This window comes from Hyla sarda, chromosome 3 (assembly GCF_029499605.1).
Source record: "Hyla sarda isolate aHylSar1 chromosome 3, aHylSar1.hap1, whole genome shotgun sequence".
In the NCBI taxonomy this organism is placed as follows: domain Eukaryota; kingdom Metazoa; phylum Chordata; class Amphibia; order Anura; family Hylidae; genus Hyla; species Hyla sarda.
The window spans coordinates 248491669-248506881 of record NC_079191.1 but is presented as its reverse complement, the minus strand read 5'-3'; the positions used below and the strand labels follow the sequence as shown (position 1 = coordinate 248506881).

The window sequence follows — 15213 nt, the reverse complement described above, 5'->3', positions numbered from 1 at the left end:
ATTATTATTATAGAATGATTATTAGTTTTAGTTCTTCTCCGCTATGTTTTTAAAGCCATATTAAATTGCATTATGTTGTATTATGTATTAAAGGTTATCAGAAATGGAGGAAAAGTATCAGAACAGAGAGTCAAGACCAGAGGACCTGCAGGTCATCTCTGAATTAAAGGATATGGTTGCAGAACGAGATCAGCTTATCAAGAAACTGATTGTGAGCCATTTTACTGGGCTTTTCTCTCTTAAACTAAACAATTTGAAGGTGTTTACAACCAAGACACATTGTCATTAACTATTCAGTGATCTTTAAATAACTGGAGCCTCATAAATAATAGCTTTCCTAATAAATTATTAAACAAAGCGGCATTTACAAACGAACAATTTGTGCTTAAAATATTAATACTTGATGTGTTTGAAGGCAATTATCTGAACGTGCAAAACTCCGTGAAAGAAGCAGTCAGAATGACACTTTTATTTTTGCAGGAAGACAAGAAGTTCTACCAACTGGAACTAGTGAACCGAGAGACCAACTTCAACAAAGTATTTAATGCAAGTCCTAATGTTGGTGTTATCAATCCTCTAGTAAAGGTATGTAATGCAATGGATATTGGATATGGCTTGTCCTATACACAGTGTGCATATACAGTCATGGCCGTAAATGTTGGCACCCCTGAAATTTTTCAAGAAAATTAAGAATTTCTCACAGAAAACAATTGCAGTTACACATGTTTTGCTATATACGTTTATTCCCTTCGTGTGTATTGGAACTAAACCAAAAAAAGGGAGGAAAAAAAATAACTGAAATCAATCGCTTCATATAACCATCAATAAGCTTCTCACACCTCTCAGCCGGAATGTTGGACCACTCTTCCTCTGCAAACTGCTCCAGGTCTTTATTATTGGAAGGGTGCCTTTTCCTAACAGCAATTTTAAGATCTCTCCACAGGTGTTCAATGGAATTTAGATCTGGACTCATTGCTGGCCACTTCAGAACTCTCCAGCGCTTTGTTGACATCCATTTCTGGGTGCTTTTTGACATATATTTGGGGTCATTGTCCTGCTGGAAGACCCAGGATCTCGGACGCAAACCCAGATTTCTGACACTGGGCTGTACAGTGCGACCCAAAATCGGTTGGTAATCCTCAGATTTCATGAAGCCTTGCTCACATTCAAGGCACCCAGTGCCAGAGGCAGCAATACAACCCCAAAACATCATTGAACCTCCACCATATTTCACTGTAGGCACTTTGATATTTTCTTTGTAGGCCTCATTCTGTTTTCGGTAGACAGTAGAATGAGGTGCTTTACCAAAAAGCTCTATCTTGGTCTCATCTGTCCACTAGATGTTTTCCAGGAAGGATATTGGCTTACGCAAGTTCATTTTGGCAAAATGTAGTCTTGCTTTCTTATGTCTTTGTGTCAGCAGTGGGCAGTGGGGTCCTCCTGGGTCTCCTGCCATAGCGTTTTAATTTAATTTAAATGTTAACGGATAGTTCTTGTGAAACTGAGCCTGCAGGCCGGCTTGAATATCTTTGGAACTTGTTTGGGGATGCTTATCCACCATCCGGACTATCCTGTGTTGACACCTTTCATCAATATTTCTCTTCCGTCCATGCCCAGGGAGATTAGCTACAGTGCCATGGGTTGCAAACTTCTTGATAATGTTGTGCAAACTTCTTGATATTTTTCCACAATTTTGGTTCCCAAGAGTTCACTTCTCCTCTTTCTGTTGTCCATGCTTAGTGTAGTACACACAGACACACAATGCAAAGACTAAGTGAACTTCTCTTCTTTTTAGATGTGATTTTTATATTGCCCACACCTGTTACTTGCCTCAGGTGAATTTAATTTGTTTAAAACAATCTTATTTTTCCACAATTTTGAAAGGGTGCCAATAATTTTGCTCAGCGCATTTTTGGAGTTTGGTGTGACGTTATGTCCAATTTGCTTTTTTTCCTCCCTTTTTTGGTTTTGCTACAATAAACACAAAGGGAATAAACATGGGTATACCAAAACATGTGTTACTGCAATCCTTTGCTGTGAGAAATACTTAATTTTCTTAAATTTCAGGGGTGCCAACATTTACAGCCATGACTGTGTATATTATATGTGTGTCTATGTGTAATCAATAATTTTTCCTTATTACCATAGTAATTTAATCTGGCATAATTATATAGATTTATCTATACCCAATACCACAAAATTGTGGTGTATGGGTTCTGGCTGGGTAAAAATGTAAAAAACAAAAAAAAACACACAACCAAAAAAAAAACACATCCATTCCAACTGAGCAGTGCCTACTGCTTTCTTATTGATACACAGGAAGCCCCCCTCATCCAATCACCAACTGAGGCCAGTCTCCTGTTTTATTGCTAGTTTTTATTGGGCTGGGTTCACAGAGTCTTAATCCCATGCGTCTGAGCTATAAGTAAGCATCCAGTCAAAAAGGGATGCTGAAATCTACTGAACTCACAACAGCAGGTCCATTCACTTTAATAGTCCAAAGATAGACAGCTAGTGACTACATTTTGGCCACTTCTTGCTCTTACATATTTATTTTGCTGTACTCAATTGCGCAGCATTTCATGTCTGAGTTCAGCAAAACATACATATATGAGCAGGAAGTGGACAAAATGAACTTGCTAGCTGACTACATTCTGTCCATTAAACGTCTTCCCCCCCCTATTTGATGGCCGACATATAGCGGGGATGTATAGCACTAATACTGGGTGAATCCATCCTTAACTGAACATCTATAAACACCTGGGCCTCAGTCTTAAGGTCATTTTACACAGCCAGTAAACTGTTTCATATGGGCACTGGTCGAGTTGACGCACTGTACAATGTACAAGTTTAAAGGAGCCTATACATGGCCCAGTTATTCACAGTGTATGGTCACATGAGCGATCGCCTAATCGAGCAGCCATTAACTTCCTTTATTGTTGACAGAACATCACAAGGAGATGTGCGGTTGACAAGGATGAATTTTAGGGCTTTAAAAGGAGATGACTTGCACATGGCCCATTCGGTAAATAATCACCTTGTGTAAAAGGTCCTTAAAGGAAATATGCAGCAATAACAACTTAATATCCAAAGGATAGGGGATAAGTGTCTGATCACGGGTGGTCCGACCGCTGGGACCCTCCCACGGTCTACTGCATTGGGCCGCGTCTCCGTGCAGGAGGTGTGCTGGCCTCCTCTATGTAGTTCTATGGGAGAGGCGGGGAGGCAGTGTTCGTGCCTCCCCGCCTCTCCCATAGAGCTGTATGGTGAGGGGGCATACTGTCGACCTCACTGAGGGGGCATACTGTCGACGCTATGCGCATTAGCTGCTCGCACTGAGCAAAAATGCTGGGGCCCATTTGGGAGATGGCAGGGGGTCCCAGCGGTTGGTCCCCCCACAATCAAACACTTATCCCCTATGCTGTGGATAGGGGATTAGTTGCTATGGCTGAAATTGTCCTTTAAGGCATCCAAAATAAGGTGCACAGAGAATTATAACATAAGCCATCCATATTTCTATGCCTTCTGCGAGAACACATCAGTAGTATCATATAAGTGTGAAATACACAGAACATATACATAGTGTGAAAACACAGTACACTTTACAGTGTTAATATTACAACTGAGCATGTGCAAGGTTCATATTGGCCCCTGTTATTAAAACAATATTCAGGGACCTCACTTTCATGTAAGTGATCACCCTAATCCTGATGTCTACAAGAACATCAATATTGCAGAACCATACAATATTTTCACTTTACATAATCGCAGCCTTTACTGCGGGTGACCGCTTTGAAGATTGTTACTCCTATGCACACTGTGTAATAAGAAAACAAATAGGACTGGCCTGTTTTCATTACCTTAATCTCTGTGGGTTTATAAAATTCACTATTGGCTTTAAAAACGCCCTTGTTTATTAAATACCTGGTTACCAAGTGATGTGTAAAATTCAGAGAGATCTAATTATTTGCGAATATCCTCAGTGTTCTGTTAGATTGTAAAATCCCCAGTTGTATAGTGGCTACTTTTTCCATTCAGGATCCAGAAATGTCACAGAGCTATTGTGAGACATTCTGACACTAGCTCTGTGCATGTGGGGACAGATAGGTGAAATAGGGGGTAGTGCGTTAGAGTGAGAACATGTTCACATATGAGGCTATGTTCTTATTTCGGAATGTCCACATGGAAAATCTCCGTGCCGACATTCCGAAGTCTGCGGGCGCTGGCATAAACATGCTAGGACTGTACAGGAATGTGCGGTCTCATATATGGCTATGCATTCCATGCAGTGTCTGCAGAAAGAATCAAAGTGTTTATTCTTTCTACGGACATGGAAATCGGAATTTCCATGACAGAAACATCTGGCACGGAAATTCCGCCATGTGCACAGCACAGTAGAATCCCATTGAATTCAACGGGACGCTACTGCAGCAGAATCTCCATGCTAAATTCCATTGCGGAATTCGGCACAGTAATTCCAACTTGTAAACATGGCCTCAGAGAGAGAATAAGAGCCCTGTCAATTTTAGTCTTAACAGGCCAATATTGCCCTGTATAATAAGGCCAGTGATCAGCTGACATTCGTCAGCGCGTTGCTTCCTTTGGCCTGCTAAAAAATTATGTTTCCTCGTCCGCACCGCACATCTTCCACACATGTAATAGGTGATGTGCTGCAGATGAATGAGGGCCAGCCATTGTTCTTGCAGCCCTTACTGTGTGATGGGTAAGCTTTGTAGTAGGCTCATCATACAAGCATTGGAACATGCAATAGGTTCCTAAAAAGAGGAAGCCATGACCCAATCCATTATTCAATGGATCCAAACGATGACCAACAGACCCCACTTATTGTCATAGGGTTCCATTGAGTTTTCTCTTTTTCATGGCAAAATTAATGGAGACCCAGTTTAAACTTCTGGAAGAAGCCAAAAGTTTATTAGAACACTGACCCAGATTTACAGAAAATCTATAAATTTGCATGATGTATCACAATGGCTTTAGCTTTTACTTGCACTCTGAAGGCGGGCCCCCCACCGGCAACCTTGCTTTGGATCCCGGAGGAAGGGGCCTTAGCCTGCCCCTTGTTGGCATATTCATTTTTTCCCTGAGTGCAGCGTGTCAGGAGAGCGCTCTGTGCAGTGTAACTGCGCTTGCGCCGGTCCCTCGCTACACCCGGAAGTCAGGAGTAGCGAGACTTCAGAAAGAGGTACTTTCGGGTATAGCGAGAGACCGGAGCATACACAGTTACACTGCACAGAACGCTCTCCTGACACGCTACACTTAGGGAAAAAATTAATATGCTAACAAGGGGGCAGCTAAGGCCCCTTCCTCCGGGACTCAAAGCAAGGCTGCCGGTGGGGGACCCACCTTCAGAGCGCAAGTGAAGGGCAAACAGCAGAACTGTAGTGGACAACAACTCAGCGACAAGAAAGCATAATAAAGTAAGTGACCCATGTATGGACTCCTGTTCACCCACACTATAACCCAGTGTATTGGGTTTAGTGTGGGTGAACTTGGTGACAGTTTTCCTTTAAAATGGCCTAAACGTTTAATACATAATAAATTCTGGCACAAAGGCCACAGTAAATCTAGGCCACTGTTCTTTCTCATTTGCTATGAGTGGTTGCGCTTCTACAGTATTTTACTGCAGCAACTACAATAACTACTATAAACTTTAGAAAAAATTACAAAACTAGTAAAACTTATGCAGAGGAGACCTCTGCTCTGTAGCAAAAAGGGCAGGGAATAAACTTAAAAATAATAGCCTGCATCCTTAGTTTTCCATGAAGCACTATATACTATTCATTAGTTCAGCCTTAACATCCACGTTATGTTCCCCATTTGGCTCATTAATTGCATCCAGTTAATACATTGCACAGTTGGGGGATCGGGACAGCACACTGGTGCCATAGGAGTGTTCTCAGCTCTGTGGGTGATATGAGGTGACGCACGTTTATGTGCATTATCACTACACTTTAGCATGTTGTTAATATAACTACCCACAGCTGTAAGCTCTTACTGAGAGTGTTAGACATGTGACACTCAAATTATTTTTCTCTAGAAGGCTAAAAATATTGAATGCTTTTGTTGTATCACTGTAGCTTGTAGATTTAAATACTAAGATAAAAAATGCAAAACAATACAAAGGTCCCTTGATTTATTATATATCTCTTTTTGAAATATTTGACAAAATTAAGAACATTGTATTTTGAGACTATAACTGTACTTTGAGACTAGTACTTGGCTCCAGAACGCCAAAATGTCACCAAGAATTAAAAAAGAAGGATAAAAAAAAATAAGCAGATAACTCATAACAGATAAAAATGGCCTGTCCTAAGTGGCAGCTGGGCCAGTATTCATTAAAGGGGTATTCCAGGCAAAAACTTTTTCTTATATATCAACTGGCTCCGGAAAGTTAAACAGATTTGTAAATTATGGAAAAAATAAATGGGGCTCGAGGGTCAAAGATATCTGGTTTAAATTAATTAATATTTATTAATATTAATATAAAATGCAAAATAGACCAAATAGGGATGTACAGGGCCCTTGTACCTCCCTAATTAATTAAATACACAATAAATATATGATAATCCCAATATAAAAAACTAAAAATAATAACAACTATAAAATGCAATTTGAGCCTGTGATATCAATATAGCGATCTACTGACACTGAGGAACAGCACAGTATAAATGTTCATTCAAATGCTCTTGTTTCCAGAGATCTTCAATATAGAAAAGATAAAATGTAGCCGCTACAGATGCCAGTTAATCAATTGATGCGGTGGTACTGTATCTGTCCAAACATTGGCAACTAGATCTCACCGACACAGTGATACAATGTGGCACTTTGTGAACAGTGAACAGTCACTTGAAATCAATCTTTAAGCATTTCTGCGTATGCCATACATCAAAATAGCCAGTCTGCAATACATTCCATATAATGCTCACCACTCCGGGGTGTCACGGATCTCCCTTCAGTGTAGTCCTGGGGGCCGGCTGTATAGCGTCTTATGACCGGTGCCTTGCCTCTGTCAGGGATCGTGCTGCTGGAGTCTCGGCCAACTCCTAAGAGCGCAGCACTAAGTGGTGGGCACCATTTGGGGGGACTGCAGCGCTGTCAAGCGGAGTCCCTTGGTCGGACCAACTTGGAATGATGGTGGTCTGTAAACCTCAATTCCTTATTGTAGATGGCCCGATTGGCTTCTCGCTGGTAGTTGTTATAACGGCTGTATGCGGTAAGCAGAGTGAGTAACCCGGCGGCGTTCCTCGTGCACAGGTCGCGCGCTCGGGAGATGGTTCACTGTAATAAATGCCTTGGATCTGGCGAATGATCGCTATTCTGTCAGAAGAGTGTTCTATAATAACAGGCTCAATATCGCAAAATTAAAATCGCTGGACGCGTTTCAAAACCTTCCTCGGTTTTTTCTTCAGCAGCGTTCCGCCGGGTTACTCACTCTGCTTACCGCATACAGCCGTTATAACAACTACCAGTGAGAAGCCAATCGGGCCATCTACAATAAGGAATTGAGGTTTACAGACCACCATCATTCCAAGTTGGTCCGACCAAGGGACTCCGCTTGACAGCGCTGCAGTCCCCCCAAACGGTGCCCACCACTTGGTGCTGCGCTCTTAGGAGTTGGCCGAGACTCCAGCAGCACGATCCCTGACAGAGGCAAGGCACCGGTCATAAGACGCTATACAGCCGGCCCCCAGGACTACACTGAAGGGAGATCCGTGACACCCCGGAGTGGTGAGCATTATATGGAATGTATTGCAGACTGGCTATTTTGATGTATGGCATACGCAGAAATGCTTAAAGATTGATTTCAAGTGACTGTTCACTGTTCACAAAGTGCCACATTGTATCACTGTGTCGGTGAGATCTAGTTGCCAATGTTTGGACAGATACAGTACCACCGCATCAATTGATTAACTGGCATCTGTAGCGGCTACATTTTATCTTTTCTATATTGAAGATCTCTGGAAACAAGAGCATTTGAATGAACATTTATACTGTGCTGTTCCTCAGTGTCAGTAGATCGCTATATTGATATCACAGGCTCAAATTGCATTTTATAGTTGTTATTATTTTTAGTTTTTTATATTGGGATTATCATATATTTATTGTGTATTTAATTAATTAGGGAGGTACAAGGGCCCTGTACATCCCTATTTGGTCTATTTTGCATTTTATATTAATATTAATAAATATTAATTAATTTAAACCAGATATCTTTGACCCTCGAGCCCCATTTATTTTTTCCATATTGTTCCTATTTTTATACACCGTGGGTATAGGTGTTTGTTGGGTTGCTCGGGTCCTCAGTGACGGTCAGACAGACAGGAGCCTCTCCATTGTGTTTATAATAGATTTGTAAATTACTTCTATTAAAAAAACTTTATCCTTCCAATAGTTATTAGCTTCTGAAGTTTTCTGTCTAACTGCTCAATGATGATGTCACATCCCGGGAGCTGTGCATGATGGGAGAATATCCCCATAGGAGCTGCACAGCTCCCGGGACGTGAGTCATCAGAGAGCAGTTAGACAGAAAACAGCAACTTCAGAAGCTAATAACTATTGGAAGGATTAAGATTTTTTAATAGAAGTAATTTACAAATCTGTTTAACTTTCCGGAGCCAGTTGATATATAAAAAAAAGCTTTTGCCTGGAATACCCCTTTAACATATACATTTTTATCCCCTTCAAGAGTATAAAACATATAAGTGAAAGAATATGGGGGGAAATTTATCAAAACTTGTCCAGAGGAAACATTGCCCAGCTGCCATAGCAACCAATCCGATCACTTCTTTCATTTTTAACAAGGCCTCTGCAAAATGAAAGAAGCGATCTGATTGGTTGCTATGGGAAACTGGGCAACTTTTCCTTTGCACAGGATTTAATAAATCTCCCCCATGGTGTAAGAGGGGGGTTATCCAAGAGAGTGCTCAGAGGCACAAATCGGTCATAACAGAAATGCAAGCCAAAACCAGGCTAGAGAATAGCACAGTTAGGATTTTTATGCACTTTTTAAGCCAAATCCAGGAATGGATTTAAAAGTAGAAGTCTTACTCTTTATATGTTTCTTACCCATTCCTGGATTTTGCTTCAAAAACTGCTTAAAAAATCCTGAATGTGAGAACTCACCCTAATAATAGTCTCTGAGGCTAGTAAACAGGTGATTCAATTAGAGCATCTACCTCTTTGATTGTCCTTTAAAAAGGTAAGTGCACTTGGAAGATCACTTTGGTTCCTTTCACTTTTTTTTACATTTTGTTATGTTCAGGCCTTGTGCTAAAATTTAATAAAATAATAAAAAAGTTTTTCCCCATTAATCTGTACTATCTTGATCATCTTGGACATGTTTCTCATTGATCAGTTCCTCATTGATCATTGATCAGTTCCTCATTGATCAGTTATCTGTGGGAAATAAGTTGACTGGACATGATTTGGAAACAAAATAATTTGGAAGCGTACATAAACATTCTACTGCACTGGAGAAACTTCCAGAAGGCCAACTATCACTTCACCACTCCACAATCTGGGATTTATGGCAGAGTTGCAAAAAACACCTTAAGGGCTCGCAGATTGTGAAAAACATTCTCTGACCTGATGAAACCAAGGTTGAACCTTTTGTATTTAATTATTACCCTCATGTTAGGAGGAAATCAGGCACTGCTCATCACCTGCCCAACACTATCCCTACAGTGGTGGAGGCAGCATCAAGCTGTGGGATTGGTTTTTCCGCGGATGGTATATAGACACTGGTCAGGGCTGAGAGAAAGCTTAATGGAATAAAGAGTGCTTGGGGCCTTAAAGGGGTACTCCCCTGGAAAATATATACTTTTTTTAAATCAACAGGTGCCAGATAGTTAAACAGATTTTTAAATTACTTCTATTAACAAATCTTAACCCTTCCAGTACTTATCAGCTGTTGTATGTTCCAGAAGAAGTTCTTTTCTTTCTGTCTGACCACAGTGCTGTCTGCTGACACCTCTGTCCATTTTAGGAACTGCCCAGAGTACAAGCAAATCCTCATAGCAAACCTATCCTGCTCTGGACATTTCCTAAAATGGACAGAGGTGTCAGCAGAGAGCACTGTGGTCAGACAGAAAGGAAATTCAAAAAGAAAAGAACTTCCTCTGGAGCAGCTGATAAGTACATGAAAGATTAAGATTTTTTTATAGAAGTAATTTACAAATCTGTTTAATTTTCTGGCACCAGTTGATTTACATTTTTTTTTCCAGGGGAGTACCCCTTTAAGCTGGGTTCACACCACATTTTTGCAATACAATTCTCGTTTACGTTTTCAATTTGAAAACCGTACGGAACCGTATTGAAAACCGTATGCCAAAAGGTTTTGTCAGTTTTTTTCCCATACCCAAAACCGCAGCCTACCACATTTGTGGTCTGGGTGAAAAACCGTATTGAAACATATACTTTTTTTTATACATATATGTTTTAACATGGGAGTCAATGGGAACCGTACAGAACCGCATGTGTGTACGGTTCCATCCAGTTTTCACCTTACAGTTTTTGACTTTGCACAGTTTTTTTCTTGGAATTTCAATCAAACAACGGAAACTTTATTCATAATGGAATGAAAAGTTAAAAACGTATACTTTTTTCTTAAGAAACAGATGCAACTGGACATCATTTTTCAAACCGTATACGGATTTAAATTTGTAAACACCTTTTGATACAGTTTAGTCAGGTTTTGAGGAAAACATTTTTTATCAAAAACCTTATACAGGAACTGTATTGCAAAAACTTGGTGTGAACCCAGCCTTAGACTGGACTGTAGATTTACCTTCCAACAAGACAGTGGCCTTTAGAACACAGCCATGACCACACAGGAGTGATTTAGGGACAACTCTGTGTCCTTGAGTTGCTTAGCCAGAGCCCTGACTTGAACCCAACCAAACCCACCACGTTTTTGCAATACAGTTCCCCTATATGTTTTCAATGTAAAAAGAGCATGCTTCAATTTTATATGATATTTATTGCATATAAAAAATATAAAATTACACACGTATTAAACAAGCACTAATATCACTTTCCTACCACTTGGCCCTACTGGTGGAGATGTTAATAGAAATTACAGCTCTGTTACTAGGTAATGCAATACTTAATTAGATATTATATTTACATGAGATGTAAAATCCAGTCCCCGATCGTTTTGAATGACATTTTTAGGGTTTTCTCTGTCCTCCCATATTAAGATCATGATATTGTTTATGAACCGTTTATAAAAAAAAAAATCACCCGGTCATCATGAATATATTGTTCCTCAAAGGCCCCTACGTACAGGTTTGCATAGCATAGGGCAAATTTTGTCCCCATTGCTGTACCGCAAACCTGTATGTAGTGGGTGTGGTCATAGATAAAATAATTATGATCCAATGTAAACTTTATGGATTGCAAAATAGTTTCTTGTGGATTCCCTGGCATCAAAGGATCTTTCGTAAAAAAATTTGCGCATAGCCTCTACCCCTTTATCATGGGGGATATTACTATATAAGGCAGTAACGTCTAAGGTGACCCATACATAGTTTTTCTGCCATTTTAATTCTCTCAAAAGAGACAAAAGATGGCCTGTATCCCTCAGGTATGCCGGCAAAGACGTCACATACCTCTAAAATTGGTGGTCAATATATTCGGAGAGACAACTAGTGACAGAGTCTATGCCGGCTTTGAGGAACAATATATTCATAATGACCGGGTGATTTTTTTTTTTTATAAACGGTTCATAGACGATACCATTTTAATGGTAGGAAAGTGATATTAATGCTTGTTTTAATAATTTTATATTTTTATATGTAATAAATATCATATGAAATTGAAGCACGCTCTTTTTAAATTCTTTAACATTATGCACCATTTTTAATATGCACTAAAGATATAAAAAGAATTTAGCTAAATTTAGCAGTTTGTGTGTAGCATGTTACTTTATTTGTGGCATCATACCCAGGAAGGCTGGAGGCTGGAATCACTGCCAAAGGGGCTTCAACTAAGTACTGAATAACGGGTCTAAATACTTATGTCAATGCAATTTTAGTTGTTCCTTTTCAATAAATTAGCAAAGATTTTTCATTGTCATTATGTGGTTTTGAGTGCAGAATAATGGGGGAAACTTTTTTATTTTAGCAAAAGGCTGGAATATAACAATATATATAAAAAAAAAAAAAAAGGACAGTTTCTAAAGACTTTCTAAATGCATGTAGTTTTCTTCCTGTAGAGCCTACGATGTTTATCAATTTGCCATGCTGGCAATGGTATTACAGTATACATAGGTGTATACATAGGTACCTGTAGGGGGAGAGCAATTATTTTATAATGTTCCTCACTTGTGTTATTTTCAACAACAAAAAACAGCAAAAGAAGAAGAATGATAAGTCCTCAAACAGGTTTGTGAGTTCCCCTAACCTAAGTGCTGTGGAGATTAGTGGAATGGGAAATGGACATCCAACCCGCCTGGACCCCATTCCAAATTCACCCATCCATGATATTGAATTCAACAGCAGCAAGCCTCTCCCACAGCCTGTACCACCCAAAGAGGCCAAGACCTTTTTGAGGTGAGCACTGCCTCGCCAGTTCAGTTGCCGTTGGTCAGTGCCGGACTACTGACACAACCTTGAATTATTATTATTATTATTTTTCTTTAATAAAGCATTTGCAACCTCTTTCTAGAGCTCCTTTTTGCGCATGTATTTGTTTAAACCTCATGTTATGTTAAACATCAGTTTCCATTATGCAAATCTGAGGCTGATGCATGTATGTACTTTAATACATTACTCAGTACAATTTGGTATATTCAGTGAATAGTATTTTCTTACTATAAAGAGTGCATTTAGATTAAAGTAAATTTTCAGAAAATAAAGTATCTGAAATTTTTTTTATAAGAAACCCCCCTAACATTACTGTCCTGTTAATTTCCCAGTGTTTTTAAATGCCAGAATAAAATTAGAAAAGTGCAGTAGTAAGGTATGCCAACATATACCCAATGCCTACCCACTGTGGACTGAATATAGTCTACTAGTGACCACGTTCGGTATATTTTTGAAATCTTGCTACAGTTCTTTTGAGTCCCACAAAATAAAAACATACTGTATGATTAGAAACAGAGGAAACATAGTCATTAGCAGTTTGCGTTTAGTCCATTGTACGTTGGCATACCTTTGTGCTATAGATGTACTGAACTTTTCTAATATGAACCCAGCCAAATGTTAAATAAATTCATTGCTGTTATTATCTGCTCTTGTGTAATCTGTGTGTTCCTAAAATGACAGCTTTTCTAGTACTTTCTAAGGATCTAACGCTATATTACTGTGGGTTTTATCTATCAACTGAATGCTAGTGCTCTCTAGTGGTGAATGTGAGCACTTACTTTTTGAATACCTATGTAAGTTAAACAAAGCATCTATAAATAAATGAGAAAATACTTTTCGCTGAATTGGCCAAAGAATGTATATTTATTGTATTTTATGGCATTCTGAGGTAAGCATGTATATACCTGTATACAATTCTGCATGTAAATATATACATAAATATATATCCCTGTAACTGATTGTCCCTGTGTGCTTCTTTTATACAATGAGAAGTTGTATAGCACTTTATTGCACCTTCAGCCCAGCACCAAAAATGTACTTGCTTTCCCTTGTCTATTAAATGTAACCTGACAAAACATTCGAACATGTGAATAAGCACTCCCATTGAACTGTATTTCAATCATATCTGTGGTTTCAGTTGTGGTATACAATGATGCATGACATGCTGGGTAAGATCAGTGATCTGAGTGTACCTGGTGTGCACATTTATGGTGTTTTGTGCTTAGAAGAAAAGTATATAGTGCTTGTTAAGAATATTTCCATGGGATGTGACCCTGGTTATAATACTTCTTACGATTACTGTTCTATTTTTTAAAAAGGAGGCTAAAAGAGGGGGTAAAGACAGGCCAAAAGGCATATGAGATGAATGATCCATTTGACATTGCCTACATGCCTCCCTAGCATCTGGTAGTTTGTGCTGCTGGGGAATTACAATGTAGCGGCTGTGCAGATTTATCACACAGGGACAAGGACAAGAATTGGTATTGATTTTGGCTTTGCTTCAAAACAGATGCTTTATGTTTGCTGACCACCGCCGCGTCTGCTTTCTTACGTCTTTGTGATGTGTTCTTGACATGTATCCCTTGTAATGTGTTTTTCTTTCTCTCTGGGATTTAGCCCTCCCCAGACTGAGACTTCACCAGTGGCATCACCAGATCCACAACGCCAGGAATGGTTTGCCCGGTACTTCACTTTCTAAGAGACTGTATTTGATAATGTCTCTCTATTGTGGCACAGCTTTGATGTGGACTCTTTGTACAAGCATGACCTTAACAAACCCTTATGTGACCAAGCTTTGCCGTAACTACTGTTTGTCGAACACTGTGAACGAGAGTGTCTCCAGTTGGAAATGCACTGTTTAATAACACTCTGTATTTGTTTTCCTTTCAGTAAAAACCTTCTTTACATTTTACAGATGAGAAAAATATGAATTTTGTAGAATAACTGTGCTACCTCCTTGCCCCATTTATTCCTTTTTTTATTTATTCTCTGCTAAGCATATTACTTCAGTGCTGGAATAATCCACACCACATTGCTCTGCACTAATGTTATTGAGATGCCTTCTCAGTAGATTCAGCCACAAGGCTAACATGTCGAGAAAAGACCATTCTAGTTTCTGTTAGATCATGTTTAATAGTTTGACACCAGAAATAACAATGTGCCTGGAGTCAGATTCTCAGCTTCTGATTGGTATGTATATACTATGTATGGCTATTGTATTCCTATTGTAACAACATCAAACCCTAAGTCCCAGTGTGTTATTTCCTATGGAAGTCACTTTTATTATACATATATAAAAAGATATTTTTTCTTATAAAATTCATGTTTGGTATTGTTATTAGAAACAACTTGTGTCTTTATTTTCTTTACTTAAATATACAGTTGAATATAGTATAAAGATCTTCTTTTAGGACCCACCAGCCAGCATATCTATTGCTTTCCTGAATAGAGACATCTGATGGGCTGCAGTAGTGATCTTTAACTTGTGGCTCTTTGGCTGTTTCATAACTACAGCTCCAAGAATGCCCTGCCAGCTGAAGTCTGCCAACTGTACCAAGGATAACAGTGAACACTGCATCTAACTCAGAATATGAGGAGCCATAAGATA

At 39.3% G+C, this 15213-nt stretch overlaps 1 protein-coding gene across 6 annotated transcripts in view; it reads left to right on the top strand.

Moving 5' to 3' along the window:
- FAM184A (family with sequence similarity 184 member A) overlaps positions 1-14914 on the top strand; it is a 282305-nt gene extending 267391 nt beyond the window's left edge. For 3 of the 6 annotated variants that reach the window (XM_056566439.1, XM_056566442.1, XM_056566438.1), the window contains 4 exons: positions 94-211; positions 481-585; positions 12373-12572; positions 14223-14913. In XM_056566439.1, coding sequence (XP_056422414.1) covers positions 94-211; positions 481-585; positions 12373-12572; positions 14223-14304 — 505 coding nt within the window. In that variant the 3' untranslated portion in view covers positions 14305-14913. Of the gene's footprint in view, positions 1-93; positions 212-480; positions 586-12372; positions 12573-14222 lie in introns of all 6 variants that reach the window. The other 3 variants (XM_056566443.1, XM_056566441.1, XM_056566444.1) reach the window with 2 other exon arrangements.
- The last annotated feature ends 299 nt before the right edge of the window (positions 14915-15213 follow it).